The 17,359-nt window shown below is 39.2% G+C and overlaps 1 protein-coding gene across 5 annotated transcripts in view; it reads left to right on the top strand.

The window, feature by feature from the left end:
• The window catches only part of CCDC38 (coiled-coil domain containing 38), a 199,503-nt gene that overhangs the window by 145,370 nt on the left and 36,774 nt on the right, over positions 1 to 17,359 (top strand). For all 5 annotated transcript variants that reach the window (XM_055238760.1, XM_055238758.1, XM_055238759.2 and 2 more), the window contains 3 exons: positions 2,417 to 2,517; positions 5,445 to 5,610; positions 14,391 to 14,455. In XM_055238760.1, coding sequence (XP_055094735.1) covers positions 2,417 to 2,517; positions 5,445 to 5,610; positions 14,391 to 14,455 — 332 coding nt within the window. The remainder of the gene's footprint in view (positions 1 to 2,416; positions 2,518 to 5,444; positions 5,611 to 14,390; positions 14,456 to 17,359) is intronic.

The raw sequence follows: 17,359 nt of genomic DNA, 5'->3' as shown, positions 1-17,359 counted from the left end.
TTTCCTTTGTAAACTACTGAGTCTCAGGGAAGTTCTTTATAGCAGTGTGAAAATAGACAATTACGCTTGACCTTGACTATTGGTTTTGAAAGCCAAGATTTCCATCCTGCCACATCCCAAGAGTTAGAAAGTAAGAAATAAAGAAATAAAGAGAGAGAGAGAAAGATTTTTTTGTCATATCAAATGTTATAGATAAAAACAGGAAGTCCATGCAGAAATTCAACTGACTTTTCTTTTTCTTCTTTCCTTTTTTTTTTTTTTTTTTTTTTGAGATGGAGTCTTGCTCTGTTGCCCAGGCTGGAGAGCAATGGCGTGATCTCGGCTCACCGCAACCTCCGCCTTCCAGGTTCAAGTGATTCTCCTGACTCATCCTCCAAAGTAGCTGGGATTACAAGCATGAGCCACCACACCCGGCTAATTTTGTATTTTTAGTAGAGACGGGGTTTCTACATGTTGGTCACGCTGGTTTCTAACTCCCGACCTCAGGTTATCCACCCACCTTGGCCTCCCAAAGTGCTGGGATTGCAGGCATGACCACCAGGCCCGGCCCTCTTTTACTTTTTTAATGGCCTCTTTTACTTTTTTATTAAGTGTACAAGTCCATGGTTTTTACTATATGAACACGTATGTGCAACGATCACTACAGCCAATTTTAGAATATTTTCACTAATTCAAAAAGAAGCCTGCACCCCTCAGCCATCAACCCGTAGGTCCCATCCACCCTCCAGCCCCAAGCAACCACTCATCTACTTTCTATCTCCGTGAATATGCCTATTCTGGATATTTTATATAAATGGAATCATATAATGTGTGGTACTTTGTTACTGGCTTCTTTTACTTAACATGTTTCCAATGTTCATCCATGTTGTAGCATATATTGTACTTCATTCCTTTCTCTGGGCAAATAAGAGTTCCTTGTATGGATATACTGCGTTTTGTTTATCATTCATCAGTTGATGGATATTGTATTAATCTGTTCTCATGCTGCTAATAAAGACATACCCAGAAAGAGATTTAATGGATTCACAGTTCCACATGGTTGGGGAGGCCTCATAATTATGGTGGAAAGTGAAAGAAGAGGAAAGTCACGTCTTATGTGGTGGTAGGCAAGAGAGTGCGTGCAGGGGAACTCCCCTTTATAAAACCATCAGATCTCATGAGACTTATTCAGTATCACGAGAACAGCACAAGAAAGAACCCCTCAACACGATTCAATTACTTCCCACTGAGTCCCTCCCATGACACATGGGAATTATAGGAGCTACAATTCAAGATGAGATTTGGGTGGGGACACAGCCAAACCATATCAGATATCTAGGTTGTCTCTATTTTTTGGCTATTAAAAATAATACTGCTCTAAATATTCATGTACACATTTTTGTGAGCCCCTATGCTTTCATTTCTCTTTGGTATATCCTAGCAGTAGAATTTCTAGGTCATGTGGCAATTCCATGTTCAACTTTTTAAGGAACTGCCAGATTCTTTTCCAAAGTGACTGCCCCACTTAAACATTCCTTCTAGGAGTGAATTTGGGTCCAATTACTCCACATGCTCTCCAGCACTTTTTATTATCTTTGACTTTCTTTTTTAAGACTCTGTAATCTGGGCAGAGGCTCTCCCTAAGGGTAGTGGCTGTATCTGTTGCTGTTGAAATGGTGGTGTAAGGGTAATGGTGGTATATGTATAATGGTGAGAAGAAACATATTAATATCTCAAAATTTTATCCTACTATTTTGGTAAAGACCTCCTTATTTTATCAACTCATTCCTCAAGAAGCAGTAAGAGCTATGTCAGTGCTGTGGGAAATAGACAGAGGAGCTGTGGCTCCTACCCAGGAGATGTGGAGGCAAGGCTGTCTGCATTCTACTGTTAAAGCAAACTAAATATGGCCTGAGAAGGACTTCATACTTCTATATTTGAGTCCTTGTGAACGAACTGCAACCTAACTTAATAGGTAGACAAAATTGAAACCCTAACTTAGAAGTATGCCCTGAAACAATAGCTGAGTCTTGGCCTAATCCCAGCAGTTGTACTTCAACCACTCATACACTGCTGAGTGCTCAGACTGTGTTCAAATAAGGCAAATGCCGAGCTATAACCAATCTAGCTGTTCCTGTACCTCACCTGAGATTTCTGTACTTCACTTCCCTTTTTTGTCTATAAATTTGTTCTAACCATGAGGCATCCCTGGAGTCTCTGACTCTGCTGTGATTCTGGGGGCTGCCTGATCCACAAATCGTTCATTACTCAATTAAACTCCTTTAAATTTAATTCGGCCAAAGTTTTTCTTTTAACACTACCTTCTCAGAGACCCCTGCATCCCATTCATTCCACCCTAGCTGGTGGGAGACTTACTATTCTGGTCAGCAGAGGAAGGATGACAGAATTCATTCATTCATTCTTTCTTTTTTAACAGATAAAGTAAAAGATGGCTCAACCGAAGAGGACAGGCCTTATAAGATCTTTTTCAGAGATCTCTTTCTTTTCAAAGAAAATGAAATGGCAGCAAAGAAAACGGTAAAGTTTAATTAAAATCACAACCCCAATTAATGTTAGAATCATATCCACTTATCTATTGCTCTTATGAACTTTGCTGGGCTAAGACATGGAGTCAACTAGACACAGGTGGTGTGTGCCCCACACCATGATGGGGAGACAGTGTAAACACAAACTACAGAAAAACATCCAGCTGACAGTAGGCAGCGCGAAGATCGCCACCTAACGGATGAAGAGAGATACAACACTGCAGTCCAGTAGGACAAGTATGGTACACTGTCCTTCATTGATTCCAACACCCACATTTCCACATTTGCACATTTTGTACATTTCTGAAATTGGTATCTAGCTTACATAGATGGGATGTCATACATCACTGGCCGTGCGTAAAACAATAGCACATCTTACAATAAGTGGCATCTCAGAGTGGAGGAAATACAGTAACAGAAGCGTGCCAAGAAAATATAGAGAAAGGGGTGTTCATCTTTGTTGATGAGAAGACGGAAAAAAGGGTGTTAGTGGTGAGGAGATAAAAGGAGGTGGGTCTTCAAGAATCAGATATGGATAAGACAATGTGCCTGCCTCCCTGCCCCGCCTCGCCACGCCCCACCCCGCCCCGCCCTGCCCACCTGCCCGCCCGCCAGCCGCCCGCCCACCCATAGTCAGCTGGCTGCAGACTCCCTGCCTCCGGCTCCCGTGATTCTCCTGCCTCGGCCTGCGGGCTGCCTGGGATTGCGGGCGTGCGCCACCACCCCTCCCTGGTTTTTCTCCTTTGGCTGGAGGCGCGGTTTCGCCATGTTGGCCAGGCTCTTGGCCTCCCAAGGTGCTGGGACTGCAGACGGAGTCTAGCTCACTCGGTGCTCGGTGTTGCCCGGGCTGGAGTGCGGTGGCGTGGTCTTGGCTCGCTGCAGCCTCCGCCTCCCAGCCGCCTGCCTTGGCCTCCCAGGGTGCTGGGATTGCAGCCTCTGCCCGGCCACCGCCCCGTCAGGGAGGTGGGGAGCGTCTCTGCCTGGCCGCCCATGGTCTGGGATGTGAGGAGCGCCTCTGCCCGGCCGCCCATCTTCTGGGATGTGAGGAGCGCCTCTGCCCGGCTGCCACCCCGTCTAGGAAGTGAGGAGAGCCTCTGCCCGGCCACCCCGTCTGGGAAGAAGTGAGGAGCGTCTCTGCCCAGCCGCCCCGTCTGGGAAGTGAGGAGAGCCTCTGCCCGGCCGCCCCGTCTGGGAAGTGAGGAGTGCCTCTGCCCGGCCGCCCCGTCTGGGAAGAAGTGAAGAGCGTCTCTGCCCGGCTGCCCTGTCCGGGAAGTGAGGAGTGCCTCTGCCCGGCCGCCCCGTCTGGGAAGTGAGGAGCGCCTCTGCCCAGCTGCCCCGTCTGGGATGTGGGGAGCGCCTCTGCCTGGCCGCCCCGTCTGGGAGGTCTACCATGGAGGCCAGACGCAATGTGGGGGCTGGACGCGGTGGCTCACGCCTGTAGTCCCAGCAGTCTGGGAGGCCGAGGCGGATTGATCACTTGAGGCTAGGAGTTCGAGACCAGCCTGGCCAACATGGTGAAACATATGAAAAATACAACAGACAAACCAACCAACCAACCCAGCGACAACAAAACAGGTCTACCCTGGAGTCATACTCTAATTTTTTCTATTTTCCTCCGTTTCTGATCCTTTATCCCATTTGCTTTTTCTTCCTCTTCTCTTTCTTCTTTGTCAAATAGAGGATTGAGTTATTATCATTGATCCATACAAAGTCCCTCTCTCATTTATTTTCTTTAATTCCCACCCCCCATTTCTATTCCCCGTCTTCCCATGTGCAACCTTCCTAATATGTTTGATATGCATCTTTTTGTTTGTATGTATTTTTAGAAAATATTTATTGTTTTGTGTGCCAAAAAAATTAATAAAAAAATAAATAAAAAAAGACAATGTATATGTGTATGCTGGGGAAGGAAGAAGGGATGAAAGTGGAGGAGGGGGTGTTGTTTTCAAATTATGTGGTATGAAGCTAGATCAATGATAAGGCTAATTTTCCCACTGTACCTTGCAGAGTTAATCTCACCACTGGTGTGATCATCATACCTACATCGCCTGGTTCACATTTCAGTAGATTTACTTTCTTTCTTTCCAGAGGTAAAAGTTGATTACAGGACTTTGTCTACCCTAAATAAGATAAGGAAATTATCTAGAAATGCTCAACAACAGATTCATCTGTATGTGATGGTTCCTCAGCATCTGTTGTATGGTTTTGTGGAACATACTTTAAATTAAATTGAGAGAAGATGAATGAAATCACAAGCCTAATTTTTAAATACCTACTGGGGAGATCCCTTTCAAGTTTTTAATTCCACAGAACCAACCCTTAGAATTTCCTTTTTTTTTTTTTTTTTGACAGTCTTGCTGTGTCACCCAGGCTGGAGTGCAGTGGTGTGATCTCGGCTCACTGCCACCTTTACCCCCAGGTTCAAGTGATTCTCATGCCTCAGCCTCCTGAGTAGCTGTGACTGCAGGCACCCATCACCAAGCCCGGCTAATTTTTGTATTTTTAGTAGAGAGGGGTTTCTCCATCTTGGTCAGGCTGGTCTTGAACTCCTGACCTCAGGTGATCTGCCCGCCTTGGACTCCCAAAGCGCCGGGATTACAGACATGAGCCACCGCACCCAGCCCAGAATTTCCTAATTTTAACTGCATTTTGAGCAAGACTAAATTGTGAAAATGAAGCTGAGAGGACATTTTCCAGTCTTGTATTTGTGATGTACATATTTAATAAAAGTTAAATGATCTCAGCTTCATATGAGAAGGAAATTAAAACAACACACATTCCTTCAAAGAGAAGAACCTGGGGTTGCTTTTTTAATGTTAAGATTTTTGTTGCAAATGTTATTTTTATATATGATCACTAATTTTAAGATAACATACTTTGGCATATTAAAAATTCTTTTCAACTTTTTCACTTGGGCAGGAAAAATTTGTGAACCATAACATGAAAGTCTACCAGAAAACTACTTTTTCATCCAGAATGAAGAGTCGTTCATACCTGAGCCAACTGGCTTTCTACCCTAAAAGGAGTGGTAGGTCATTTGAAAAGTTTGGGCCAGGTCCTGCTCCGATTCCTAGATTAATAGAAGGTGAGTCTAAATTACTCTTTAAGAACATCATTTTGAATATTTACTATTAATGTCAGGTTTGGGAGCTTTGTTGGAGGGTGATTAAAACAGACAGTATGCTCTCTTATAATGGTAAGGGAGTCTTAGTAAATGGGGATTGAGAGTTAGGAGAAACTCTATGTTAAATAAGAAAACATACTTTTCCAAGATGACTGTTACTCATTTTCATAACTGTCCTCCCAGGAGGACAGTTACTGCCAAAAGAATATAGTATTAAAGTTTGCAAAAGTGGATAAAATGTAAAGGTAATAGCTCTGGCCATTCATACTCAGTTGTAGATGTCAAACTTAGAAAGTTTCTAAAGATGAAAAAGCCTCGATATCCAAGCCATAGAACTCATGCATCCAGAATGAGGAAGCTAATAAAATTAAATGAGCTTACCTGATGTTGCAAATACCTAATTTGGTTTTAGTGACCTTTGGAGGCAACATATTAAAATACTATAAGATGATAATTACTACTCAACAAAAGAAGGCAATCTGATTATCAAAAATGTCATGGGTGTATCCTACTTGTCAAACCAAGTAGTGCCTATAGATGAGATAGAAAGTACTTTGAAGTTAATGAAAATAAAGTAATTAATGCTAGGATGATGGAGTCTAAAATCTTCCCCCAAAATGAATGTTTTCCAAATTTTTAAATTAAAAAGTTTAAAATAAGAAGGGAAAGAAGGAAAGGAGGAAGGAAGGAAGGAAGGCAGGCAGGCAGGCAGGCAGGCAAGAAGGAAGGGAGAGAAGGGCATACATCATGCTGTGATAACTTAAAAAAAATTTCTCTGGATCCCAAAGCCCATGCACTTTCTCAAACTGTAAAAAAATTTTTCAGAGAACAAGCAAACCACTTAGGGAAGGGCTTTGGATTCAATAATTAATGTAGGAAAAGGAAGCCATGTTAACTTATTCAGAAGAGCTTCCAAGTGCATATATAATTGTATGTAAAAGCAGCAAATGATAGGCAGCAAGGTGATGCCGGGGACTGTACCACAAGTTCTAGGGCATATCTACGTTCAATCATGTGCCTCATAGTTCGCCTTCATAGAATGGTAAACCTTAGGTCATCAAGAGCATTTACAATTACGTGTGATATGTTTTAGAAAGAGTTCTACACCAAGTGGGTGGTTTAAAAAACCCAGGACACTCCAGCAGTTCTTAAATAACTCAGAAGTATGGCTTTGCAGATGACCCCATTTGACAGCATTGCTATTTAACAGAGAAGTTACCGGTCTCTTGAAAGAAGGTGTCTTGGATGAATTTTGGGTACAAAGGAAAAAAAAGTAAATGGCATAGGGTCAACTCTTCAAAAGGAAACAGTAAAATTGTTTGGCATTATCCAAGGCAATTTGGGCTCTGTCAGCAATGGAAACCAGGTTGTCAGTTTCTGCCAGTTGCACAGATAAGCAATTTGGACATTTTAACTTAAAATATAGAAGTCACCCTCAGACTGTATTTCCAATCAGGAGCTGATTTGAATGAAACCCTTACTCCTCAACCTTGCATCCCCTGCCTGAATCCTGATTGAAAACAAACCTACATGAAAGCAAAATGAGCAAGCAACCACATGCTGGGAGGTTAGGTGACTTTATTTTTTGTGTATGCAGTAAGTGGCAAACTGCTTGGTCCCCATCAAAGAAATCACATGCACAACTAAGTGTCAGAGACAGATCAGTTTGCCTACATGAGAGAAGTGCCATTTCCATCTTCGCACAGCTACCAGCCTGACTCTGGTTTTGCTCTCAAAGCACAACACCTGGGATAGTTGCAGGACTCTCTGTTGCAGTATTCTATGTCCTCAGATCTCTCAAACTGGTCTTTACATCCCCAGAGAGTGGTGGAGGTGCCCTCAGGTCTAGGAATGCTAGTGCTTTGGGTAGGGCTTTATTATTCATGGCCTCTTGGTTCAAAGATCTGCCTGATAGCTAGAATAGCCAAAATGGGAAACTCACTTTAACGAGTCTACTTAGAGTTGAAGAATAAAATTCTATCAACTCAGCCAGATAGTACTATGTCAAAGTAGGCTGAAATGGTGAATATGGCTCTAAGATTTAGTAAGTTGACAGCACAGGATTTTTTTGGATATTGAAGTTTATTTTTAATTTGGCTGACCCATCAGAAGTGATCAAATGAAAGCTACAGTAAGCACTTTCATTCTTTTCTCCTATTAAAAATGTTTGAGTAAATTGAACCTGAATCTAATCAAATAAATATGAGGATTGAAGACCATGTTAGATAGCACCATGAGGATACAATATGTCAGATCCATTATATGGGAAATTCTACAGAGAAATTGACCTCGTTTCTTGAACAAATGAATGGCATGGGAAAAAAAAGTGTGTGTAGGGTATAGGGTGTGAGGAGTGGGGGTGGCTATTATAGATTAAAAAGAGACTTTAGGATCCTTACCATAAAATATTTAGATTTTAATTTTTAAAATTCCAAAAAGGTATTTTTAAGGCAACTGGGAAGATTTGAATGCAGACTGTGTGTAAAATGACACTAAGCAATAGTTCATTTTGTTAGGGGTGATGGTGGTAGTATGGTTATGATTTAAAACTTTTTATCTGCTAGAGTTACATATTATTTATGGGTGAAATGATACAAAGGGTTGAATTTGCTTTGAAATACTCCAGTGACGGAGACATTAAGGAGGGTGGCAATAAATGAGACAAGATTGGTAAAATGTTGATAATGTTGAAGTAGGTGACAGGTACACAGGGGAACATTATATGGCTCTTTACTTTTATGAATGTAAGTGATTCCCGTAATATAAAGTATTTTTATTTTGTTTTGTTTTGTTTTTGAGATGGAGTCTTGCTCTGTCACCTAGGCTGGAGTGCAGTGGCGCAGTCTTGGCTTACTACAAAATCTGTCTCCAAAGTTTAAGCAATTCTCATGCCCCAGCCTCTGAGTAACTGGGACTACAAGCGCATGCCACTATACCTGGCTAATTTTTTGTATTTTTAGTAGAGACGAGGTTTTGCCATGTTGGCCAGGGTGGTCTCAAACTCTTGGCCTCAAGTAATCCACCTGCCTCGGTCTCCCAAAGTGCTGGGATTACAGGCATGGGCCACCACTCCCAGCCTAAAGTTTTAAAATCTATTAAAAAGACAGCTGTGTGATAAATGCTGACTGATTTCATATGTATTTTATTTAATCCTCAACAAAACATTGTTAAATATTTTTGCCTCCTCTTTGCGTCTGATGAAAGTAGCTCACAGAGTCTGTCACTTATTTGAAGTCTCTCAGTGGGTGCAGAATTCAAGCCAAGGCCTGTCTGACTCCAAAGCTTGCTTTTTGTTACCTCCCAATTAACATTTATTAAAGATTATAATAATCATTGTTGCCATTATTAACCTTGAGAAATTAAATAATTACTCATCCCAATTGTATTGTTTAAATAATAGCTAGTAACAATTGTTAAGAAGTTACTATGTGTTTTTGTAATATATTGCATCATTTTCCTCTCACAACACCATTACAAAGTAAAGTAGTATATCTACCCGGGCTTACTTATGCTTTAGTAATAAACCACTCCTAAATTTCAGCGGCTTCCAATAACAGAGGTTTAATTATCCTTCACTTTCCAATGTGGGTGCTTTTCACTGGGTCTTCTGCTGAAAGAACAGTTCCTGTCTAGGATGTTGCTGGAGTTATAACAAAGGGAGAAAGGAGAGAAGCAGGTAGTGGTTCTTGAAGCTTCTTCCTGGAGGCAACATAAATCCCATCCGATCCCGTTCCCTGGGCTGAATCTGTCAATAGGCAATACTGACATCAACTTAGTGGGGAAAGAGAATCCTCTCACAGAGAGGGGCAGCAAATATTTGGGAACAATAACATAATCTGCCACAGGCAGTATCCTCATTTCACAAATGAGGAGACTGAGGCATGGAGAGAGGGTAATTTATTCATATTCCCACAGCTAGTAAGAGGTGAAGGTCAAATGTGACCCAGGAAGACGTGGGCCTCCTAGGCAGCACAGGCTCACAGGTTACTTGGAAATATTGTTTCCTTTCTATTTCTATTTGCATTTTTTTTGCTTTTATTATTAACTTTTGAGACAGGGTCTCACTTTGTCACCCAGGCTGGAATGCAGTGGTGTGATCATGACTCACTACAGGCTCGACCTCCTGGCTCAAGCAATCCTCCCACCTCAGCCTCCCCTCCCAAGTAGCTGGGACTACAGGCACACACGACCACACCTGGCTAATTTTTGTATATTTTTGTAGAGACAAGACTTCGCCATGTTGTCCAGGTTGGTCTCAAACTCCCGAGCTGAAGCGATCCACCTACCTCAGCCTCCCAAAGCATTGGGATTACAGTCATGAGCCACTGCTGATGGCCCTGCTTTTATTACTATTTTTAATTGATCCCATAATAATCATACATATTGATGGAGTATGGTGTGATGTTTCAATACATGTATACAATGTGCCATAATCAAATCGGAGTAATGAGCATATTCATCACCTCAAACATTTATCATTTATTTGTGTTGGGAACATTCAAAATCCATTCTTCTAGCTATTTGAAAATATGTAACAAACTATTGCTAACTATAGTCACCTTACAGCACTATAGCACACTCAAACTTATTCCTGCTGTCTAGCTGTACTTGTGTGTCTGTTAACCAACCTCTTCCTATCCCCCCACCCCCATCCTTCCCTGCTTCTAGTGACCACTGTTCTACTCTTTACTTCTATGAGGTCAACTTTTTTAGCTTCCACGTAGGGATGAATATTTAAATTCTTAAATTTTAGATTCAGGGGATACATGTGCAGGTTTGTTACGAGTGTATGTTGAATGATGCTGAGCTTTGGGCTTCTATTGATTGCATCACCAAAATAGTGAACATGGTACCCAATAGGAAGTTTTTCAACCCTCGCTCGCCTCCCTCCCTCCCTGCTTTAGGAGGCCTCAGTGTCTATTATTCCCATCTTTATGTCCATGTGTACTCAATGTTTAGCTCCCACTTATAAGTGAGAACATGCAGTATTTGCTTTTCTGTTTCTGTGTTAATTCACTTAAGAGAATGACTTCCAGCTCTATCCATGTTGCTGCAAAGGACATTATTTTATTCTTTTTATGGCTGCATAGTATTCCATGGTATACATGCACCAATTTTCTTTAGCCAGTCCACTGTTGATGGGCACCTAGGTTGAGTCTCTGTATTTGCTATGGTTAACATTGCTGTGATGAACATACAAGTGCATGTGTCTTTTCGATAGAACAATTTATTTTTTGAGAGGTAGGTACCCAGTAATGGGATTGCTGAGTTGGATGATAGTTCTATTTCCAGTTCTTTGAAAAACCTCCAAACTGCTTTCCACATGGGGCTGAATTAACAGTGTATTCCCATCAACAGTGTATAAGCATTCCATTTTTCTCTGCAACCTAGTCATCTGTTATTTTTTGACTTTTTAATAATAGCCATTCTGACTGGTGTGAGATGGCATCTCATTGTGATTTTGATTTGCATTTCTCTGATGACTGGCAATGTTGGGCATTCTTTCCAGTTTATCAGATGTCACTTGTATGTCTTCCTTTGCCTACTTTTTAATGTGTTTTTTTTTTCTTGTTAATTTGTTTAAGTTTCTTGTAGATTCTGGATATTAGGCCTTTGTCTTCAACAAAGGTTGCAAATATACATGGCTTGCAAAAATTTTCTCCTATGCTATAGGTTGTCTGTTTACTCTGTTGATAGTTTCTTTTGCTGCGCAGAAGCTCTTTAGTTAAATTAGGTGTGAATTGCCAATTTTTATTTTTGTTGCATTTGGTTTTGAGAAATTTTCCTAGGCCAATGTCCAGAAGAGTGTGTCCCAGATTTTCTTTTGGGATTTCTTTTTATAGTTGGAGGTCTTACATTTAAGTCTTGAATCCCTCTTGAGTTAATTTTTGTATATGGTAAGAGGAAGGGATCTAGTTTCATTCTTCTGCATATGGCTAGCCAGTTTTCCCTGTACCATTTATTGAAAAGGGGATCCTGTCCCCATTGTTTATTTTTGTCAACTTTGTTGACAATCGGTTGTAGGCACGCAGCTTTATTTCTTGGTTTTCTATTTTGTTCCATTGGTCTGTCTATTTTTGTACCAGTACCATGCTGTTTTTGTCACTGTAGCCTTGTAGTACAGTTTGAAATCAGGTAATATGATGAGTCCAGCTTTGTTCTTTTTGCTTAGGATTGCTTTGGCTATTTGGGCTGTATTTTGGCTTCATGTAATTTTTATTTTATTTTTATGAATTATTTATTCATTTAGAGACAGTGTCTTACTCTGTCCCCCAGGCTGAAGTGCAGTGGCATGATCATAGCTCACTGTAACCTTGAACTTCTAAACTCAAGCAATCCTCCTGGCTTAGTCTTGTGAGAGGCTAGGACTATAGGCACGCACAACCATGCTCAGCTAATTTTTTAATTTTTTTGTAAAGACGGGTTTCTTGCTGTGTTGCTCAGTCTGGTCTTGAACTCCTGGCCTCAAGCAATCCTCCCACCTCGGCCTTTCCAAGTTTTGGGATTACAGGTATGAGCTACCATGCCCAGCCTGAATTTTAGAATAGTTTTTTTCTAATTCTGTGAAAAGTGACATTGGTAGTTTGATAGGAATAGCATTGAATCTGTAAATTGCTTTGGTAAGTGTGGACATTTTTAATGACATTGATTGTTCCAATCCATGAGCCTGGAATGTTTTCCAATTTGTTTGTGTCATCTATGAATTCTTTCAGCCATGTTTTGTAATTCTCATTGTAGAGTTCTTACACCTCTTTGGTTACAAATATCCATAGGTATTTTGTGTGTGTGTGTGTGTGTGTGTGTGTGTGTGTGTAATGTAAGTGGGATTGCCTTCTTGATTTGGCTCTCAGCTCAAATGTTGTTGATGTATACAAATGCTATTGATTTTTGTACATTGATTTTGTATCCTGAAACTTTGCTGAAGTTGTTTGTCAGATCTAAGACTCTTTTGATGGAGTCTTTAGCGTTTTTTAGGTATCGAACCATATCATCAGTGAAGAGAGATAATTTGACTTCCTCTTTTCCTATTTGGATGCTTTTGTTTCTTTCTCTTGCTGGATTTCCCTGGTTAAGACTTCCACTATTATGTTGACTAGGAATGCTGAGAGTGGAAATCCTTGTCTTATTCCAGTTCTTAGGGGAAATGCTTCTAACTTTTACCTGTTCCATATGATGCTGGCTGTGAGTTTGTCATAGATGGCTGTTATTATTTTGAGGCATGTTGCTTCGATGCCTAGTTTGTTGAGTGTTTTTATCATAAGCGAATGTTGGATTTTATTGAATGCTTTTTCTGTGTCTATCCAGATGATCCTATGGTTTTTTGGTTTAATTCTGTTTATGTGGTGAATCACATTTATTGATTTGTGTATATTGAACCAACCTTGTATTCTAGGAATAAAGCCCACTTGATCATGGTTAATTAACTTTTTGATGTGTTGTTGGATTCAGTTTGCTAGTTTTTTTTTTTGAGGATTTTCATGTCTATGTTCATCAAGGATATTGGCCTGTAGTTTTCTTTTTTGTTGTGTCTTTGCCAGATTTTGATATCAGGATGATACCAAATTCATAGGATGAGTTAGGGAGAAATCCCATCTCTTAGACTTTTTGTAATAACTTCAGTAGGATTGGTACCAGCCCTTATTGTACCTCTGGTAGGATTTGGCTGTGAATCCATCTGGTCCAGGGCTTTATTTGGTTTGGTAGGTTTTTTATTACTGATTCAATTTCAGAACTCATTATTAGTCTGTTCAGGGTTACAGTTTCTTCCTGATTCAATCTTGGGAGATTGTGTGTTTCCAGGAATTTATCTATTTCCTCTAGATTTTCCAGTTTGTTTTCATAGAGGTGTTCATAATAGTCTCTGCGGATCTTTTGTATTTCTGTGGGATTGGCTATAATGTTACCTTTGTCATTTCTGAGTGTGCTTATTTGGATCTTCTCTCCTTTTTCTTTGTTAATCTAGCTAGTGGTCTGTCAATCTTGTTTTTCTTTCAAAGAACCAACTTTTTGTTTCATTGATTCTTTGTATGGTTTTATTTTTTTGCCTCAATTTCATTTAGTTCTGCTCTGATTTTAGTTATTTCTTTTCTTCTGCTAGCTATGATTACATTCTTATCAAGAGATTTTATTTTATGCCACATTCTGTTGGTTTTTATGAAGCAAATATTATTGAAATGTAGCATATGTATAAATTTCCAGAATGAAAAAAGCTTGAAAGGAAACATTTGGTATTTTGTGTTGCTAGATGGTAACACTAGTTGTCATCTTTTCCTTTCCTGGCATAAGTTTGGTTTACGAGCCCAAAAAGATTTTGCCTAAGAGCTTTGGTTTTATACGTAGCTTGGCCAAACATTAAGATTTAAAATAGTTCAGTCTTACTTGGTACAGCACAAGCTTAGGTTAGCTGTATGACCTTGGATAAGAATTTTGACAGCACTACACTTCAGAGCCTCACAGACAGGATGGGGATAGTAGTAAGAACCTTATTCAGGTTGTTGTTAGGATTAAATGATGTGCTTAAAGTGGCTAATGAAGTTTCTGGAATATGATAGACATAAAATAAATTGTAATTACTATTACTAAATTAGTTTGAGTGGCTAGGAAAAGGTTTATTTGAAGATATAGTATTTTTAAAAGATCAGATACATACAGTAGAATAATTTAATTATATGGCTTTTATTTTATACAGCATTTTTAAGGATGATGAACTAAACTTAAGTCTATTTCAACTTTCTTCACAGGTTCAGACACAAAAAGGACCATCCATGGATTTATTAATGACCAGAGAGACAGGTTTCTGCTCGAGGTAGTAAAAATAACTTTTCTCCCCTAGCCAAATGGAAGACTTCTTGCATAGTGTTTTCAAATATTTACCTTGACATTTTGCTTGTCTATTACATGTCTCAAATCTATTGGTTGAACAGGTTGGTTTTATCATGTGTTCATTAATTTGAAAAATACTTACTGAGAGTTTACTATGTGCCAAGCAGTAAACAAAGCAAAGACCTGCCTCTCAAAGGATTTACATTCTAATATCCCAGACAAGGTTTTATACTTCCTGGAACCTATCAGAAAAATTATTCTAGAAAATGTCTGGTTCTAGTTTGTCCCTTTTTCTCCAATTATCTCTCCTATGACCAGGATAGCACCTGAGATGTCCTATTTAATGCAGCTTCTCCTGATGCTTTGGCTGAATATGGTGGGAATCCAAGCACTGTGGAAATTCAGACAATTCTAGAATCCCTCCAGCTTCCTTGATACCTATTCATGTCAGAACAGTGTGCCAGGTCCCTTGTGGAGTCTTTTATAAAAAATAATAGAGGCTTTTTTTCCTGCCATCAAAAACTTTAACTAGAAGCCAGGTGTATAACTGAAAACATGATTATTCACTAAGTCTATATGCATATTCATTTGCCATAGATAAAGCAGAGATGCCAAGCACTTAATGGGAAAATAATTACAAAATGAATGAATTGAACATTTTTATACGTTTATTGTCAAGTATCTAATAATCTAAAGATGTTAATGTGTCTCAATTAAACTCTTTGATGCTAATGAGTAAATAACAATGTACTTGACTTTTCCTAATTTCACATCACATATTTTGGGGCATAAATTTAGTTAATTAGTACTTCCATACGCTGCCAGCTACAATCAACATAAAATATCTCACTTAAAGTAACTGATAAAGTTACAAATAGAACCTGATGGCTTTGTTTGTTAAAAAGCATTTCCTGGGTATGAGTTTGATCTTTATTATAAAGTCCTACTGACATAACTGATGTCCTAGGTAGTTTAAGGTGGTGCTTGACAGATACACTAGGATTTCAGGACATTTATATTAAATATACCTCATTTCCTTTCTTTACTATATCCCTCCCTCCCTCAACCAGTTTAATGAAGTGTCCACTTATCAAAAAGACTTGTACAGTCTACCCTCTATATCCACAGGTTCAGAATCTGAGAATTTAATAAACCACAGATGAAAAATATTCAGAAAAAAAGATAAAAAATAATAACAAAATAATATAAATTTTGAAAAAGTATAAACAACTATTTATCTAGCATTTACATTGGTATTAGGTACTATAATTAATCTAGAGATTATTTAAAGTATATGGGAGAATGTACATGGTTATATGCAAATACTATTCCATTTTACATAAGCGACCTGAGCATCCACAAAGTTTGGTGTCCTTGGGGATCCTGGAGCCAATCTCCTGTTGATGCCAAGGAACAACTATTTGTAATAAAAAATCTGGCCTTGTCCAGAAAGAGTCTGGCCTTTGCTCTTGACTTCCGGGTGGTAATCTATATCATACTTAATAAGGGTGTCTTTCTTTAATATAGAACTGGTCACATCTGACAGTCTTAGGGTGGAGGCTGCCCATCCCAGAAATATTAACAATGGGACTTACAGGTGGGGCTTTGGGTCACACTCAGAGGGTCTGGAGACTGGAGACAGTTCAACCACATGGTCAATCAATTAATCATGCCTGGTTAATGAAGCCCCAGTGAAAACTCTAGACACTGAAGCTCATTTGTGCTTCCCTTGTTGACAATATTCTCTGTGCATTGTCACATGTAGATGCAGGGAGGATAACACCTTCTAGTTCCATGGGGAGGGAACACTGGAAGCTTTGCATTTAGAACTCACTCAGGCTCTGCCTTATGGGTCTCTTCCTTTGGATGATTTCCATCTGTATTCTTTCCTTTTAATAAACTATACCCATGAGTATAATAGCTTTCAGTGAGTTTATGAGTCCTTCCAGCAAATTATCAAAACTGACAGTATTTGGGGGAACCCCTCAAACTTGCGGTCAGTGTCGGAAGTGAGAGCAGTCTTGGGGACTATGATATGAAATTTTCAATTTGGCTAACTCTGGGTAACTTGTAATAGTTTTCAAAAACTGAAGTGGCTTCATGGCATCTTTTTTTATTTATAGCAGAGTTGGGACATGAAATACCCATTTAAAAATTATTAACATTGACATATTATGAATTTAATATTATAAATCCTTTATGCCAATAAATTTGACAACTTAGATGAAATAGATTCCTTGAAAGATGCAAACTACCAAAGCCTACCCAAGAAGAAAGAAATAAACAGAATAGCTTTATGTCTCTTAAAGAAATTGAACTTACAGGTAAAAAACTTCTCACAAAGAAAAACCCAGATTTATTGGTTAATTCTGCCAAATATTTAAAGAAGAAATAAATTTAATTTTATACACACTGTTCAAAAAAATGAGTAAGAAGAGGGAATACTTCACAACTCATGCTGTGAAGCCAGCATTATCCTCATATCAAAACTAGATAAAATGATTAGAAGACAAGAAAACTAAAGACCAAGATCTCTCGTGAGCATATATGCAAACATTCTGAACAAAATGTAACAAACCAAGTCCAACAATACATAAAAAGATAATACATTATGACAAATTAGGGTTCAATCTAAGAATACAAAAGTAATTTAACATTTGAAAATAAATCAATGTAATACACATTAACAAATTAAAAATGAAAACCCATATGATTATCCCAATTGATGCAGAAAAACCACTCAACAATATCCAAAATTCATTCTTGATAGAGACTCTCAGTAAAGTAGGAACAGAAGTTCCTCAACTTTATAAAAGGACATACTAGAAACTTATCACTGATATTGCATATCTAATGGTGAAAGACTGAATGCTTTCCCCCTAAGATT

The sequence above is a fragment of the Symphalangus syndactylus genome, chromosome 13, assembly GCF_028878055.3.
Source record: "Symphalangus syndactylus isolate Jambi chromosome 13, NHGRI_mSymSyn1-v2.1_pri, whole genome shotgun sequence".
Classification (NCBI taxonomy): Eukaryota; Metazoa; Chordata; class Mammalia; order Primates; family Hylobatidae; genus Symphalangus; species Symphalangus syndactylus.
The sequence above is the reverse complement of the archived record's forward strand: the minus strand, read 5'-3'. Positions and strand labels throughout refer to the sequence as shown.